Genomic DNA, 18,072 nt, shown 5'->3' with positions numbered 1-18,072 from the left:
CCAACATTTGTATTTTCTCTTAGTACTGGTTATCCACAGTCATTTACTGCATATGTATATGCTCTTAGTATGTACGGGTTATCAACATATATTTCGTTCATTTGTATATGCTCTGAGTACTGGTTATCCATGGTCATTTACTTCATTTGTATATGCTCTGAGTACTGGCTGTCCACCGTCATTTCCTACATTTATATATGGTCTTAGTACTGGTTATCCACAGTCATTTTCTAAATTTATATATGATCTTAGTACTGGTTAGCCACTGTCATTTACTACATTTGTATATGCACTGAGTTCTGGTTATCCACAGTCATTTCCTACATTTGTATATGGTCTTAGTACTGGTTATCCACAGTGATTTCCTACATTTGTATACGGTCTTAGTACTTGTTATCCACAGTCATTTCCTACATTTATATATGGTCTAAGTACTGATTTTCCACAGTCATTTCCTACATTTTTATATGCTCTTAGTACTGGTAAGCCACTGACATTTACTACATGTGTATATGCTCTGAGTTCTGGTTACCCACAGTTATTTCCTACATTTGTATATGGTCTTAGTACTGGTTATCCACAGTCATATCCTACATTTGTACTTTCTCTTAGTACTGGTTATCAACAGTCATTTACTGCATATGTATATGCTCTTAGTATGTACAGGTTATTAACATATAATTCCTACATTTGTATATGCTCTGAGTACTGGTTAGCCACTGTCATTTACTACATTTGTCTATGCTCTGAGTACTGGTTATTCACCGTCATTGACTACATTTATATATAGTCTTAGTACTGGTTATCCACAGTCATTTCCTACATTTTCATATGCTCTTAGTACTGGTTAGCCACAGCCATTTACTAAATTTGTATATGCTATGAGTTCTGGTTATCCACATTCATTTCCTCCATTTCTATATGGTCTTAGTACTCATTTACTACATTTGTACTGGTTATCCACGGTCATTGACTACATTTATATATGTTCTTAGTACTGGTTATCCACAGTCATTTCCTACATTTGTATATGCTCTTAGTACTGGTCATCCACAGTCATTTTTATACGCCCGTTTTTAAAAACGGGGCGTATAATAGTTTCACCCTTGGCGGGCGGCGTCCACAGCAGTGTCCGCTCTCTAATTCAAATAGTTTTTATCCGATCTTCACCAAACTTAGTCAGAAGTTGTGTCCAGACAATATCTAGGTCAAGTTTGAATATGAATCATGCCGGGTCAAAAACTAGGTCACGGGGTCTTTTAGTGCATTTCAAGAATTAAGTATGGTGTCCGCTCTCTAATTGAAGTAGTTTTCACCCGATCTTCACCAATGTTGGTCAGAAGTTGGGTCTAGATGATATGTAGGTCAAGTTCAAATATGGGTCATGCCGGGTCAATAACTAGGTCTCGAGGTCACTTAGTGCATTTCAAGCATTGAGCATGGTGTCCAAAACCTTCGAACGGGCGTATCTTGGGACAGTTGTATATGCTCTTAGTACTGGTTATCCACAGTCATTTCCAACATTTGTATATGCTCTTAGTACTGGTTATCCTAATAGATAGAAGCCACTTGCCGAGGAAAAGTATGAGTTAAACTTGGTTAACTTTCCATCGATGTATGACTGCAATTATGTCGAAACGTTGCAAAGAAATTCAATTTACATAGGAACATTTAAGTTTTGCATTAGAGCCAAAGTAATGATTGTCATTTTTACTGTTTTCAGGCCATCAATACCTGTTATTCAACCCCCCTTGTCCCAAGATGTGTCAGTCAGTCAGACGAATGAATTGGTGAGTGTTCTCGGCAGAAAAATAATTGAGAATGCTAATACGGGAAATACTTACTTATGGAAAGCCAAAGGGGACCCCCGCTAAAATACATATAATTATATAGTAACTATCGGGATTTTCATTTTTCGCGGAACTTTCATGCCCAAAGGAATCTCGGGAATCCATATTATCGCGGATGTGCAAATCATCGTAGAAAAGCGGGTTCAAAAATTGTGCGGAACGTTCATTGAATCCACATCTTCGCGAACTGTGCAAAAATGGCGCGTAACTTTCGTATCTTCCTCGGAACAATTGTCGATTAAACAAGTACAAAAAGCGGGGTCTAAATATCGCGCGGAACTTTCATATCTTCCGTCGGAATAATTAGACATTGAACTTCTGTACAAAAGTTGGAATGCTATGTAAATTGCGGGTTGCTAATCAAAATCGCACGGAAGATTCAATACTCCTCGCGATTGTTCAATAGCATTGAATTTCTGCACGAAATTCGGGTTGCTATGTGGTTACGCGATATAATTTGATTGGTTCCGACACCTAGAATGAACCAATCAAAACTCGCGTCTTATCCAGCATTCATACAGTCATCATGATAAAGGTTGTTTCACATTAACACAAAACCTTTTAAGGGCAAAAGAGTGATCAATTTTGATGACATAAGCCATGAGGTTAGTATTTAACATACATGAATTATGAATTTGAATGCAATTAAAGCAGCTCAAGAGTATCGAGTGTTGTTTTCACGGTTTGTCGATATGCAAACGTCTCTGATAAAACATAAACATGTCATATGTCGTCAAAAAATGAAATATAGTGTTTGTGGGTAAGAAACATCTTCCCTTAAGCTCAGTTAGAAGAGAGCCAAGTTATTGTTATGGTAGTCGTGTGCTCTAGTCCAGCACCGTATACATCTTCAATTAAAAAGAAAAAGAACAAGGCTTTATAGGCAATTCATCCCAAAGGCAACTTGTATCTTGGTCAACTCGTACCCATTTTTGTCAACTCGTACCTCATTCAAACTATTCAACTTGTTACCATTTGTCTTATTTTGTCACAATGGCCATATCCTTGAAAGACACCAACCACAAGTGTCAATTTTCATCAACAACTTCGCTGCTTCATACATATCTGCAGCAGACAACTTGCGTGATAAATGCTTAGATAATGTAAGTGGAAACATCAAGAGGAAAACAAAAATTGTCTCTATGAGTTTGACTTATAAACTAATCATTTTACACCTATTTCTGTATATCGGGTACGGGTTTAGTTCGGGTAGGTACAAATTGACTAAAAAACAGGTACAAGTTGACCGCAATGGGTAGGTGTTACCACGGAACAATTTGACCGGCATGCAGAACAAGATTATTGATTATATTTAACTGTCACACAAATCTGAAAGATAACACAATGTATTACAAACACAATTACTGTCAAGACATTCTAAACTCTTACAGTTAACATATGACAGGTGTACATGTCTGATAAACTGACCAAATAAAATAACACAAGATTCACACCAGATACGACGCAGTTTCAAAACTCAACATTTTGTCTGCATGGCAAGCAAATTTAGTCCAAACAATTTGATTTAACCAGTGAATTCTGAGCTATATTTCTTAAAGCAGAATGCACATTATGTCTAAAAAGTATTTTATGGCTAATTTCTGGTATGAACTATCTTCACACAAACAAAGCATCTGGTAAACCTTCAGATATCAATAGCAGAATGCAAATAATGAGTATAATGTTCTGTATTGTGGAAGAAATATGATGTAGTAAAATAACATGCAAGTATGAAACATGGTTTTTGTATTTTATAGATGTAGCAGTGTTCCCAACTTGAACATCATCTTCTGTGGAGATATTGGGGGCAGAGCCAGCTTGCCCATCTGACATCTGTTGTGGACAACCGAGTAAGAGCCAGCTTACACGTCGTCTGCTGTGGACATCTGTGATAGAGCAAGCTTGCACATCCTCTGTTGTGGACATCCTTGTTAGTGCTAGCTTGCACGTCATCTGTGGTGAACATCTGTGTAAGAGCCAGCTTGCACGTCATCTCTTTTGGACATCAGTATTAGAGCCAGCTTGCACATCCTCTGTTGTGGACTTCGGTGTTAGTGCTAGCATGCACGTTATCTGTTGTGGACATCTGTGTTAGAGCCAGCTTGCACGTCATAGGTTTAGGATATCAGTCAGAGATAGCTTGCATGTCATTTACTTGTGGACATTAGAGTCAGAGCCAGCGAGGAAAATCTCTGTTGTGGATATCTGTCTTAGAGCCAGCTTGCACCTCATCGGTTGTTCACATCCTTGTAATAACCAGCTTGCACATCATCTGATGTGGAAATCTGAGTCAGAGCCATGTTGCACATCATCCGTTGTGGACATCTCTGTATGATTTTACTCTTTGCTTAGATTGACACTGTGACTTTAGTGTAATACGTTGCAATCTTAAGCTATTCCTAATGTTGAATAAAAATATTGTGTCATTAAAATATATTTTGTTGGATAATTTGTATGTTGAGTTGTATTGTTTGGTCATTACAAAGTATCAAGTTATTTTAAGACAAGAAAAAGCTCATCTTTCATCATGTATTTATATTAAAATTCTTGAATGTTAGTGAAGGTACAGTTCATGTAATTAAAAGCAATTGTAATAGGATTGCCTGTGTTTTATTGCACAGTGAATACCATCTTGTCTTTATGCTGACATATAGAACGGAGAAATAGTAAACTGTCGTTTTTATATGCTATGGGATTGTATATCAAGACTTGTATGTTCAGATGAAAAAAATGCCATAATTTTTCTCTTTATATTTTATTCCTGCTAAATAGTTGATGCAATACAGTTAAGTCTTTAATGATTTGTGTTTCTTATAATATTATTTGTAAGCAAAATTGGCTGTAGTATTAGATGCATGCTGTACAAGATACTGTAATTCAACAGTATATTGTTTGAGTATGATTAGATAATTTAAGTTGCACCGCCATTAATTTTGCCTTCCACCATCTCCGATTTTGGTTAGACAGTTGCAAGTTACTTGCATTAGTATGAACATCGGTTCTATTAAAGCCAGGCTGTATTGATTAAAGAAAAAGATAATTTGGTTTCATGGGGATTCAAACCAGGGTCTTCTAGAGTAAACTTCTTTACCACTGTGCTATTCTTTTAAATGAAATAAGTACATACCACATTTATGGGTGCTATGACACTTTGATTGGAACCGACGTCTTAAAATAACTTAAGTATAATTGCTGTTGTGTTATTATTATCCTTTTCCTGCTCTGAGGCAATTTCAAAATGGCTACATGCAACCATCATAAAACTCAAACAGCCTGCAAGTAACTTGCAATCTGTTCAGGTTTTATACTGTATGCTGCTCATCAGTATCCTTGGGTTGGAAACAAAGCCTTTAAAACTTTAATCTAGTAAGAAAGGTCTTAAATTAAATTAATTCTCGAATGCGTCTTAGTGTGTTTTTGAGTGGCACACGGTTAAATTGTCTTATTTTGTTTTTGATTATCTTTTGGTTTATTGAACATATATGAGCCTTGCTCTGTTAAAGGGGTTTAATGCATGTGCGTTAAGTATCGTCCCTGATTAGCCTGTGCGGTCTGCCCAGGCTAATCTGGAGTGCACATGCATTTAACCCCTTTTTACAGAGCGAGGCTCATGTGTATAAGACAGCGCATTCAAATAATACAATTTAAATCTGAATCTTTTATTTAGTTGCAATACCATTAAGCTTACTATGTTTGCAGTTTTGGTGAAAACACCAACTTTGAACCAAAGTAGCATATGCATGTGTATTACACATTAAATCAACTTTATTCCATACACTTTTGATTCGACTCTGTGACATTATGTTGGAAAATTCTGTCAAAGCTTTTTATTGCAAATTCATCAAACATAAATTTGTAATCTTGGGTAACCCAAAGGAATCCAAATTTTACTAGCCATAGACTTTCCCAAATGCAATAGTTCCTGAGAAGTATTTTTCACTAGAAAATAGCAAAACTCCTAAGCAATACCTGTTTGGGCTAATGGTAGGGCTCACGCGTGTAACATCCATTGACAAATTATCAAATATACATAGAAATGTGATTGTCTTCTCATGGTTGTAGCATTGGGTAGTCATTTCTTGGAATAATTTAACGCCAAATACTTAATTGTTGCTTTTATTTAATATAAAAGATATTGTCAACATTGAAAGTAATCTTTCCAAACAGATTGTCAGAAAATAATACTATATAAATATTAGCCAGTTTTATCATAATTATAAAGTGCTTTATACCTATGTATTTTTAATACTTAAAATATGTAATGCTAAACATTAACGTATTTAGCGGGTACCCGAAAAATAACACTCCCTCATTACCTAGTCTTATACAGAGTGTACAGTAGCGTACGGAACAAAGTAATAAAAACATGCATTTTTTGTTCGATCACAACGTCCTGGGTTAAATAATGTTCCCGTGTAAACAGGTGCGACGCTCGGCTGCGAAATCTTGTCAGAATTTTTTTTTAGAAGTCACAGTGACCTTGACCTTTGACCTAGAGACCCAAAATGGTTGTGGCGTGTAGAACTCATCAAGGTGCATCTACATAGGAAGTTTCAAAGTTGTAGGTGGAAGCACTTTGATTTTAGAGGAAATGTTAAGGTTTTAGCACGACGCCGGCGGACGGAGGACGACGAGCAGGCTATGAAAATAGCTCGGGTTTTCTCCGAAAACAGCCTCGCTAAAAATTGAATACAAAGAAGTACTTTAATCAGGAAAATGTATTTCTTATATTGGCACTTAAAATGGAAAGTATATATTATATATATAATATTAGAAATCTACATGTTAAGCCTCATTCTGGAATTTTACGAGTCATTTGACTATGCACTATTGGCTTATTGTGAAAAGGGTATATTCACTTATAAATACTTTAAAGAAGTAGATTTTCCATCACTCTACAGTGGCGGCTCTTTCTTAAAGGAAGTTGGGGAGTAAAATAGATCTACTCCAAGTTTTTGTCACAAAACAATTCCAACATACAACACTTTCAAGTGGAGAATTAGCCGCATTTAGTGAATGATTTTGAAACATGATTAATTTAAATCACATGTAATACCTTTTGAAAAGTTAAGTTATCCAGTTATTTTTGCTGCAATGTGGATAAGAATAATACAAACCAATAGCTGACAAACCTGATATCAGTGATATGTTGACCTTTGAAGTTGAAATTGGGACCTGAAATCTGTCTGTATAGAGTGGCACAATTTGTTTGGCATATCTTAAACCATTACTGGCAACACACACCTACACAATTTATATATATAAGATAAAAAAAAAATTATTAACTTATGACGAAATGTTTTAATCTACGTCAGCTATAACGAAACTAAAAACGGATTCGAAACAATACCTTATTTTAATTAATAGGTTGAAAACAAAAATAAATTTATTGATATATTGACTTTCAATGGAACGAATACAAGACACAAGTACATTACATTACAATAAATTATTATTTGAGTCGGGTTCTGAAAAAACTGGGCTTAATGCATGTGCGTAAAGTGTCATCCCAGATTAGCCTGTGCAGTCCACACAGGCATATAAGGGACGACATTTTCCGCCTTAACTTGATTTTCGGTAAGGAGGGACTTCCTGGAAACTAAAAATACCATAAAAGCGGAAAGTGTCATCCCTGATTAGCCTGTGCGGACTGCACAGGCTATTCTGGGATGAAACTTTAGTCTTTACGCAAATGCATTAAGCCCAGTTTTCTCAGAACGCGGCTCATTAACAATTGTCAACATTATGCATATTATCGGATAGGTTTTGCACAATATTAAAAAAGTACAAGTACGAACCTGGTAATACATGTAAATGATCGTATGCAATAAAGTTATTGATCCCAATCTGATATATTTTCGAATTATCTGCGAATCCATCGAGTAGAAACAATAACCATGCAATTCGCTCCGCCAGCTTGAAACGTTACACTTACTGAACGCACTGATTGTGTTGAATGTGTTACAAAGTTTCTGATTGGTTATTTCTAAGTATCGGATCCAATCAAATTACATCGGGTAACTAGGGATTCTAACACCTAGCAACCCGCCTTTTGTACAGTAATTCAATGCTCAATTTTCGCAGACTATATTTGTGTTACGATATTTGTGTTCCGCGCTTTTCGGATCCGGTATTTACTGGATTTTCTTTCTTAGATAGACTTCTTAAAATAGCATTCTACAATCTCCGCGCGATTTTATACACTACTTTTTGTACAGAGTAGTTTCCGCGCGAATAATTGAGCCCGCTTTTTGTACATGGTTGAAAGATAAAATGTTCCGACGGAAAATAAAGATCTATATGAAAGTTCAGCGCGTTTTAGATTTCGATTCTTATCGAATGTTTTATGGCCATGCTGGCATAATTTTTTCGCGGAAAGTGAAAGTTCCGCGAAAATTAAAAATTCCGATGATTACTATATAAGTATATGTATTTTAGCGGGGGTCCCCTTTGGCTTTCCATACTTACTAGAGTTAAAGATGTGTTGATATTAATACTTAGCATTCATCAAAATTAGCAGTTCATCCAAAGATATTCGAATTATTTCATTATTGAGACTAAGAAAATCTTACATAGCCACCTGTATGAAACTGAGATTCAGAGAAATTTGCCGGTCGAGGCCTTGGGAGTTTAGGGTAATTAGACGACTGAGGTTTTGTTTGAACACGTTAAAACCATGGTCTGCATGTATTTTTACCACAAGTAACACAGAGGTTTATTTATGGGTATATCTAAATAGAAATCTCTGGCCAAGATTTCTAACAATTTCTTTGGCCTTAATGTAGTGTAATTGATTAATTATTCAATTTTTTAGTTAATGGTGCTGTACAAACACATAAATATGTATTTTGTTTATTTCACATGTGAGATTTGATTTAATGTTTGTAATAAGTTAAAACAACTTTAACCTGCTTTATTGCAATACAATAAAAGTGAGCTGAAGCCTAATGCCATTTAGACCCAGCTGAACACTCTACTTGTAGATTCAGCCTAATGTAATCCTCTAAGACCCAGCCTAATGCTCTCATCTTAGACCCAGCCTAATGCTGTCCTCTTCGACCCAGCCTAATGCTGTCCTCTTCGACCCAGCCTAATGCTGTCCTCTTAGACCCAGCCTAATGCTGTCCTCTTAGACCCAGCCTAATGCTGTCTTCTTAGACCCAGCCTAATGCTCTTATCTTAGACCCAGCCTAATGCTGTCCTATTAGACCCAGCCTAATGCTCTCCTATTAGATCCAGCCTAATGCTGTCCTCTTAGACCCAGCCTAATGCTGTCCTCTTCGACCCAGCCTAATGCTGTCCTCTTAGACCCAGCCTAATGCTGTCCTCTTAGACCCAGCCTAATGCTGTCCTCTTAGACCCAGCCTAATGCTGTCCTCTTAGACCCAGCCTAATGCTGTCCTCTTAGACCCAGCCTAATGCTCTCATCTTAGATCCAGCCTAATGCTGTCCTCTTAGACCCAGCCTTATGCTGTCCTCTTAGACCCAGCCTAATGCTGTCCTCTTAGACCCAGCCTAATGCTCTCATCTAAGACCCAGCCTAATGCTCTCCTCTTCGACCCAGCCTAATGCTGTCCTCTTAGACCCAGCCTAATGCTCTCCTATTAGACCCAGCCTAATTGTGGCACTTCGTTGTTGTTCAATCTTATTGTGTATTTAAAAGAGTTCTAGGTTCGTTTAAGTTGCGTTGTGTAATTTGGATTCGTTAAATAACCCATAGGTTTGCAAAAGAAGGCAACATATCCTTTTCTTTTATATATCATTTTTATTCTTGGTAAAATGATCGTTTAGACTGTATTATTCAGTTCATAATTCTTATTAAATAATTAAAACAAGATACTGTAACACAACTATAATCCGTCCAACAAGTAAATGTCCGTCTTTTCGTCACTCCGCACACAATCCCGTGGGGCCAAATTGAAATATTAATCCAGTGTGATTCTCGATAGAAGTGGCTCCCAGAGTCAGAAATACACCTAGTTTTATACAGGTTGACCACCTTGGCTAAAACGTGATTGTCAGCCCACCTGTTTTTAGTAAGTTAACAGCGCTATCCATCACTTTGGCATAATCTAATAACATAAAAAAGGTATAAATTGATAATAAAGTTGTCTATCACTCTGTCGTCATTAAATAAGTTGGTACATATTGGGCTCCTTAACCTGTTTGCCTAGGCAGTTAGTGAACAATAAATGTCGGTCTAACCGCCATATAAAGGTCGAATGTACGTCATTGTTTTCCACAATATAGTTCAGATATGACTATGTACTTTGTCCAATTACCAGTACATTGCTGAGTAAATAAAAAGTATTACATACACCCCCTTCTTAGAAAAATAATAAAGGATTTTTTTTCTAAACAGTCCTTAAAGTTCGTGTCAGGGAAGTAATGTACGGAGTTGTCACAATGTATCATCAAACAGCAATACATCAATGTTCATAATCTAGGAACACAAATTATGAGCGAGTGCGCCAAGTGTCGCTGCAAAAATTTAGCTTTGATAAAATGTTGGATTTAAGTGTGATTATCTTGACTTGTAGATTCTGGATTTTCGTCACAGTGTTACATGAACAATACTATTTGCTTATTGTAGGAAAACAGAGGCGCCCAGGTCGTTAAACATAAGCCGAAACGAAATCAGGATATAAACCAGGGTACCACCGTTAGCGGGCAGAAAAACATCAAAATATGCAGCATAAATACTAGATCGGTAAATAAAAAACTCTCAGAAAAGCTTCTCAAACTCAAAGATTTTATATCAACTAATAAGTTTGATCTTGTAGCTGTAACAGAAACCTGGCTTACGCCGACATCGCCAGATATTACCGATGTCTTACCTAGAGGCTACCAAATAAAACATGAACCACGTCCCTTTGGACGTGGGGGTGGAGTCGCTCTAATACACAAGACTAGCATTAAAATAGAAGTATTGACTTCAACTGAAGACACACGTTTCACTACCTTTGAACACATGGACTGTAGTGTAAAGATAAAAGACTACTCTCTACGATTGGCTGTGATCTACAGACCACCTCCATCAAAAGCCAATCGCTTGAAATCAAGTACTTTCTTAACGGAAGAATTCTCCCAGTTTTTATTAAGATATGCATCAGCAGATAAAAACATCATTTTGACCGGCGATTTGAATTTCCACCTTGACGATCCGTCTAAAAAGGATACTGTTAAATTCAATGACATACTCCATTCTTTTGGTATGATGCAGCATGTAACAGAGTCAACACACAAAGGAAGGCACATTCTGGACGTTGTGATCACCAGGGACACTGTGGATACGGTCTCCGACGTAGTTGTGATCAATCCTAAACTTTCAGACCATTATGCCGTCATCTTCAATGCAAGAGCATCAAAACCAGCTTTGGTAAGAAAAACTTTAACCTTTCGGAAACTACGAGAGATCAATATTGAAACATTTAAACAGGATATCACAGAGTCAGAAATACACTTTGAAAATATACATGACTCTGAAACCCTTGTCCAAACTTATGATATTAAACTTTTAGCTTTGTAGACAAACATTCTCCACTAAGAACAAAATCTATAACCATGCGGCCGACTTGCCCGTGGTACACCGATGAGCTTCATGACGCTAAACATATCAAACAAAACTTGGAAACAAAATGGCTAAATTCGAGACTTACTATTGACCATGAAATTTGAAGAAACCACTGCGCCAAAATGAACAAAATGTTTTGAAAAAAGCACGTGTAGATTTTTATTCAGATAAAGTAACATCCTGTGGCCGTGATCAAAAGAGCATCACAAAATCACAAAACACTTGCTAGATGGTCCATCTGAAACAGGTCTCCCGTATGGCAAAACATCCGATGAGTTAGCACAAGATTTTAATGATTTTTTCATAGATAAAGTTGGAGATATCAAAAAAGATATTTCTGAACATGCCCTATCTTATTCAAATTCAAAACAGAGTAATGTTAATAACCAAACAGCAAAAACATGCGATTTTACACTTTGCCGTCCGACAACTGAAGAAGAAGTTGACAGAAGAATATCAGTAAAACAGATGGATGCTCCCCAATGATGCATTGTCGATATATGGTTTAATTGTGTGGGAAAATGTGTAACCTTGAGAAAACCTATTATTAGCTCCAGTGACCCCAGGGACCTCATAAAAAAGGTAGATGTCCATGCAAGGTACCTACAGGCCAAATATATAAGATATCGATCAAATATTGAAGGCGCTAAGAGAAACTGTAACCAAAGGGTGACCTAAAGAAAATCTATTATTAGCCTCGGTGACCTTGACCCCAGTGACCTCAAGCCTCATCAAAAGGTAGATGTCCATGCAAGGTACCTACATGCCAAATATGTAAGAGATAAGTAAAGTGTTGAAGGCCCTATGAGCAAATGTAACAAAAGCGTGACGGAAAATCTATTATTAGCCTCGGTGACCTTGACCCCCAGTTACCTAAAACCTCGTCAAAAGGAAGTCCATGCAAGGTACCTACATGGTAAATATGTAAGAGATCGGTAAAGTATTGAAGACCCTATGAGAATCTGTAACAAAAGTGTCACGGAAAATATATTATTAGCCTCGGTGACCTTGACCCCAGTGACCTCAAACCTCATCAAAATGTAAAGGTCGATGCAATGTACCTACATTACAAATATATAACAGATCGGTTAAGTATTCAAGTCAAAACAACGCCAAGTACGTAGATAGGATAACTGTTAAAGAAGGGGACTCGACAATTAAACCATCGCAATAAGTTCGAAATCTCGGTGCTTGGTTTGATTCAATAATAAACATGGAACACGATATTAATGCTATACGTAGATCATGTTTCGGTCAGATTAGGCAAATAGGTCACATCAGGCAAAATCAGCTATCAAGAAACTTCAAAATGTTCAAAATACTGTGGCGCGTATTATCACAAGACCATCTCGCTAAAGTCATATAACACCGATCCTTAAAGAATTGCACTGGCTCCCAGTAGAAAAAAAAATTCACTTCAAAATACTTACCAATGCGTTCCAAGCCTTAAATGGCTAATCGCCTGTATATCTGAAAAACCTACTTGAAGTCCACGAACCAAGGCGAAACTTAAGATCAAAGAACGAAGCGACTTCATTAGTGATTCCAGTGAAGATTCAATCCGTATCATACGGAGAGCGAAGTTTCATGTACGCTGCTCCTAAACTCTGTAACTCATTTCCATCAAACATTCGAGGTTCTTCAACACTGAATTCCTTCAAAAAGGCACTAAAAACTCACCTCTTCCTCCAATCATATGCAGCATAAGCAGTGTTTTTTTCAATTAATTATATAAAATCTCAATCATCATGAACTGGAATAAACCCTTTAAAAAAAAGCGTTATTATGCCTTTGGGGGTTTGTGGACTCGTGGTCCCCCCCCCCCGAAGACGGTTCCTCCCCAGACGTTTCTCCCCAAGACGTTTCCTCCCCAGACGGTTCCCCCATTTCAGTTTTAGTGCAGACATTTCCCCCCTATAAATTTATCATTGTTAGGTTGAAGTATAATCTTGATTTATTATCAAAATGATTATTTTGTTTATGAAGTCTTTAATTAACTTTATCTATGAAGCAGCTTGTTTAGAAAATTTTGGTTTTAGAATTCATTTTTGGTTTTTGGAATGCATGTATTTCATTAATGTTGTGGAACTATAGTTGTTTGTTGTTTATAATTCAATTAAATAGGGTCATTTGGTGAATTGAAAAATGGTAAAATCATATTTATATTAATTTTAAAAAGTAATCAAAATTATTGATATTTTATAATTTAACTAAATGATATTAATAATATTAAAAAGCAAAAATATAAAAAAATAAACTTTTTTATTATTTAATGATTTTTTGGAATAAAAGGAAAAGTTAATATCTTTAAAAATTAACAAAAAAATGTTTTAAATGCACAAATATGAAATATATCAGATTTACAGAACACAATATCTTTAAAAATAGTCGTCATGCACCAAAACTAAGCATTTCAGTTTTACAAACACAACATCCCTACTTAATAATGTCATGAACACCAACGTTTTATAATCTGGTAACAAGTGTCTCAATGTGTGCAGTGCGTTCCATGTGAGTTCTACCTTGGGGCCATATACCTTGGCGCATTCACTTAACAGTTCACTCGTTGTGATGTCTTTGGCCTTATACCTGGCCAAGAGGTCTCTAATACTTTTCTCTATCATACGGCTCACTGGCCTCACTCTCCTAGTGGATTGATCATCCCTGAGGTACCGCAACTCGTACTGAACATTCTCGGCCACTGCACATAGTGCTGGGACCAGGCGGTAGAATGTCAGGTCCTGGCCTCCTGCTTTCCTATTCAGGGATTGGTGCCAGCCTTCAGTGTCATTGTTAGTTATTACACTAATCCCATACACTGACAAGCAGTCAATATCGAATAATTCATTGTTCAACCACTGCTCCTCCATGTATCTTGCGAACCTTACGGTCTGTTCAGTTTTGGCTCTAGCAGCAAGCAGCTGGAACGCTGGCTCAATGTCGGCGGCTGGAAGGAATGGTAGCGCTATCATGTTTCTAATATACGTATGGATAGATGTCTTCTCCATGTAGGCTGGCCTTAACCCTAGGTCCCCAACCTTGCGCCAAACAGCCTGTATGTAGTGAAAAACACATCCCTTGATGGTTGCTCCCGGAAAAACCTGACGGACCGCCAACCACGCCGCTGAAAGTTAAATAAAATCGAACTTAGATTATATTAATAATATTATGATCATATGAGACATAATAACAATGTCTGTAATTTGTATATTTTTTTAAGATAGTATACGCTGGGTAGCTCATACATGAATATGGTTGATCTATTTTCTTTTGAAAGTGAAATTTGTATAATGTTTATATAACACTGTCAAATAAGCTTGAAGTCCATTACAAAGTTTTCGACAACAACATGATCTAACGCATCACGGATACTTGTAAGGACCTGAACATAATCGTCTGTTTTCCTCCTCGACATTAAGATGAATGCCAACGGAACTTGCTTCTCCTTGCCATTGTGTGTAATGAAGTCATGGATAGACTCGAGCTTACCAGATGAGAATGGTTCACCAACAACCTGAGAATAAAGAGTTATACATGTGACAGTCAATTTTGTTTATAAAGCTATGGAGTCAACTTTGAAATAAAATTAGGTAGGAAGGGAACCAGACTGGAGCAAAATTGGGAAGATAGGTAAGTCAGATTTGTTTGAATGGGTTCTATTCCTCTCTTGTCTGGGTGTGACTACCGCACTGAAGGAAGATCATTTAGAAGCACAGTTATTGAGTTTATTGGTTTGATCCTTGCTATTATATATTTTCAATTGATGTTTAGAATTTTGTAAATTTAATGTAAATTACCTTAAAAGTTCCGTCCATGAACCAACGCTTGGTCTTAGATCAAGCTGGGTTTGTGTGGCAAACACCAGGTGTCGGGGTTTCGGACCGTTCCAGATATACGCTTCCAGGAAGTCTTGGACTGTTGGAAGGTTTGGTCTATGACAAACCGCAAGTCCTTCGGCTCCGCTGGTCGGATCTTGGCTCTATATATGTTGGCCGTTCTAGCTAGACTGTCTGGCAATGGGAGGTTTGAGTTGTTGTGGGACCCATACGCATTCCGTGCACCCTTGGCAATGTCAAAAATCAATACACAATCCAGTAAAATCAATTTAAATGATGCTATTATATATGCAAGTATCTATTTTAATTATAATATTTCAAACTAAATAAATACAACATGTAAAACTGCATATTATGCAACTGCATATTATGCACTGTAAAAAAGCACAGTTTATTCCCAAATGTATGTCTTATTCCAACTTCACATAATACTGTGTTTATTAATTAAGTCAAATCAAATCAATTCATTAATAATACTTAATACAGTGATAAACTTTTTAAAATTGTTTTTTTTTTGCATGATGATGCGCTAATCCCATCTTATCCCCCTTTAAAGATATCACCTAATCTCATCAATGCTGATTAAAGGGGCCTGTATATTGCACCTTAAGTACCCGTTATAAACTAGCTGTTATCTTGTGTAATACACTTGCTTATCTAATCAACGCTTGTATATTACACCATAAGTGCCTAATATCTTATATAATAGTAGATGTGTGTTGTAACTTAATATTAGCGAAAACACTAAAATGCTGTCACATTTTTTTGGCTACAGATTAAATTAATTTTTAAATTGGGATGGTGAATAGTAATAGTAAATAGTAAATATTCTGCATGACTAAACATAATAGGGTGATTAAAAAATAATGAAGCCTAAATGTCAAATAGATATTTATTATATTGAAAAAGGTAAATTATAAAACCAAGGTCACATATCTACAACTATGTGAAATATATTGAAAACCAGGTCAAATGTATCTACAATTTGTTAAATAAATGTTTTTTATGGGAAGTACAGATCTATGACACACTGCATAATTATGGAGATTCCTTATGTCTCTGATATCCCATCAGTTATAAACTTAGTTATTTATCAAATTAAAGATGACACATGTATCCCAGTAAACCTGCTAAAGGATTACATCTGACAGACGACCCTATTCATTTATAAAATTTGAACCCTTCCCCTATGCAATACAAACAAAATTGTTGCCATAACTTAACATATACAATTTGAGAATTTTTTTCATATAGGCTTCATTATTTTTGAAATCACCCATTAGTGTCAAACTTTTTATTGTATGATAATCTTGATGACAGACTGAATCAATATGTAAAAAATTCCAACGAAAACAGACATCAAAAATGAAATTCAGAAACTGGGGCTTGGTCAACTGTTTACCTAATTAATATCATATTGAATTTGTTTTCAAAACTCTCATAACTTTCTTATTATTTGCCTAGTGTTGAAAATATGTTCATCCTTGTGTTTCCTTTAATTTTTAAAGATTATTTTTGAGAGGTAACACCTGAGAACTACAATTCAATACTAGCTGTTTTTAAATGTCATATAACAATTTTATTTACTCAAATAAATTTCCGAATATAATATTTATTTAGTCAAAATGTTTGTTGTTTCAGTTAAAATTTGAATATAGTTATTATTCTTCTTTCAAATCATAACTTATGGATTATTATTCATTATGTAAATATCATGTTATGCCTTTAATTCATTTAAAAAAAGAATGATACAAAAAACTAGCAATTATAATGAACATTTTACATGGAATTGTTGTGCTCCAGTATACATATATGAATCAAATGACGTTTATAGCAGATATCTAAGTCCTTGATGAAAAATATAATTCTATAATTATCAAAATTGACTTATCGGTTCCACATGTTCGGTGCTGCCACTTGTTACATAAATCACATTCAATAGCTTCTTCTTGTTCACTAACTATGTTCTTACAAAGATCTGACATTATGAATTCACAAGAACGTTAATAAAATATTATATCCAATGCACAAACTCCGAAAATTCTATCACTATGATATGTAAGAATAATATTATTATTGCAGTTAATTCTAATAACAGAATAGCTGATTTACTCAATGAGGCCATAAATAATTACCCTGGGCATAGCATATAACAATTAAATTCATTAATGTTTCTTGTATTCTCTTTACACCTTCGCAAACAAAGTTTTTCATGACCAGTAATCCATACGTTATATGCCCTAGGTCTAAGCTATTGTTATGACAAAGCATACTATGTTTAAAACACATCAAATGTTATTAGGTTTATTTTACTCCCATAATTCTTAAGCAATTGAAATGTAACTTGAAATATGTCATAACCATCAAGTTTACAGTAAATATGCAATACATTTTCAGCTCGGTGATTTTTTTATTTCTTACTTTTGTGTCCTTGCACTTAGCCATTGGCATGGGATGGCTGCTATGCCTTTGTCAAAGTGATTGATGGGGCATTTTTAGTCATGTTTGGGACAAAACACTCGTTTGTTTGTTTAATTTGTTGTTTTTTTTCAAAATAGTTTAGTGATTTTGTAAAACAAAACATAAATATAATGTTTTCCGCACAATGCAAACTAGTATTACAAATTGTTCTTAAACTATATCAGATCTTTTTAAAGCGAATAGTTATGGTTGACTTTGTAAGGGGGCTGGTTACCGGTATTTTCCTTCCATGAAGTGTTTTTTTTTCATCACAATAAACTCAATGAATAAATAAATAATTAGATAAACCGAATTAAAAGGTTACTAGAATTCTTTTGATTTGAACATGACC

General features: G+C 35.7%; 1 protein-coding gene across 3 annotated transcripts in view; it reads left to right on the top strand.

The window, feature by feature from the left end:
• LOC127879358 (upstream-binding protein 1-like) overlaps window positions 1–18,072 on the top strand; it is an 84,216-nt gene that overhangs the window by 28,193 nt on the left and 37,951 nt on the right. For 2 of the 3 annotated variants that reach the window (XM_052426133.1, XM_052426134.1), the window contains 2 exons: window positions 1,724–1,790; window positions 10,444–10,560. In XM_052426133.1, coding sequence (XP_052282093.1) covers window positions 1,724–1,790; window positions 10,444–10,560 — 184 coding nt within the window. The other variant, XM_052426132.1, reaches the window with a different exon arrangement.

Source organism: Dreissena polymorpha, chromosome 4 (assembly GCF_020536995.1).
Source record: "Dreissena polymorpha isolate Duluth1 chromosome 4, UMN_Dpol_1.0, whole genome shotgun sequence".
Classification (NCBI taxonomy): Eukaryota; Metazoa; Mollusca; class Bivalvia; order Myida; family Dreissenidae; genus Dreissena; species Dreissena polymorpha.
Note: the sequence above shows the minus strand (reverse complement) of the source record. Positions and strands in the feature narration are given on the sequence as shown.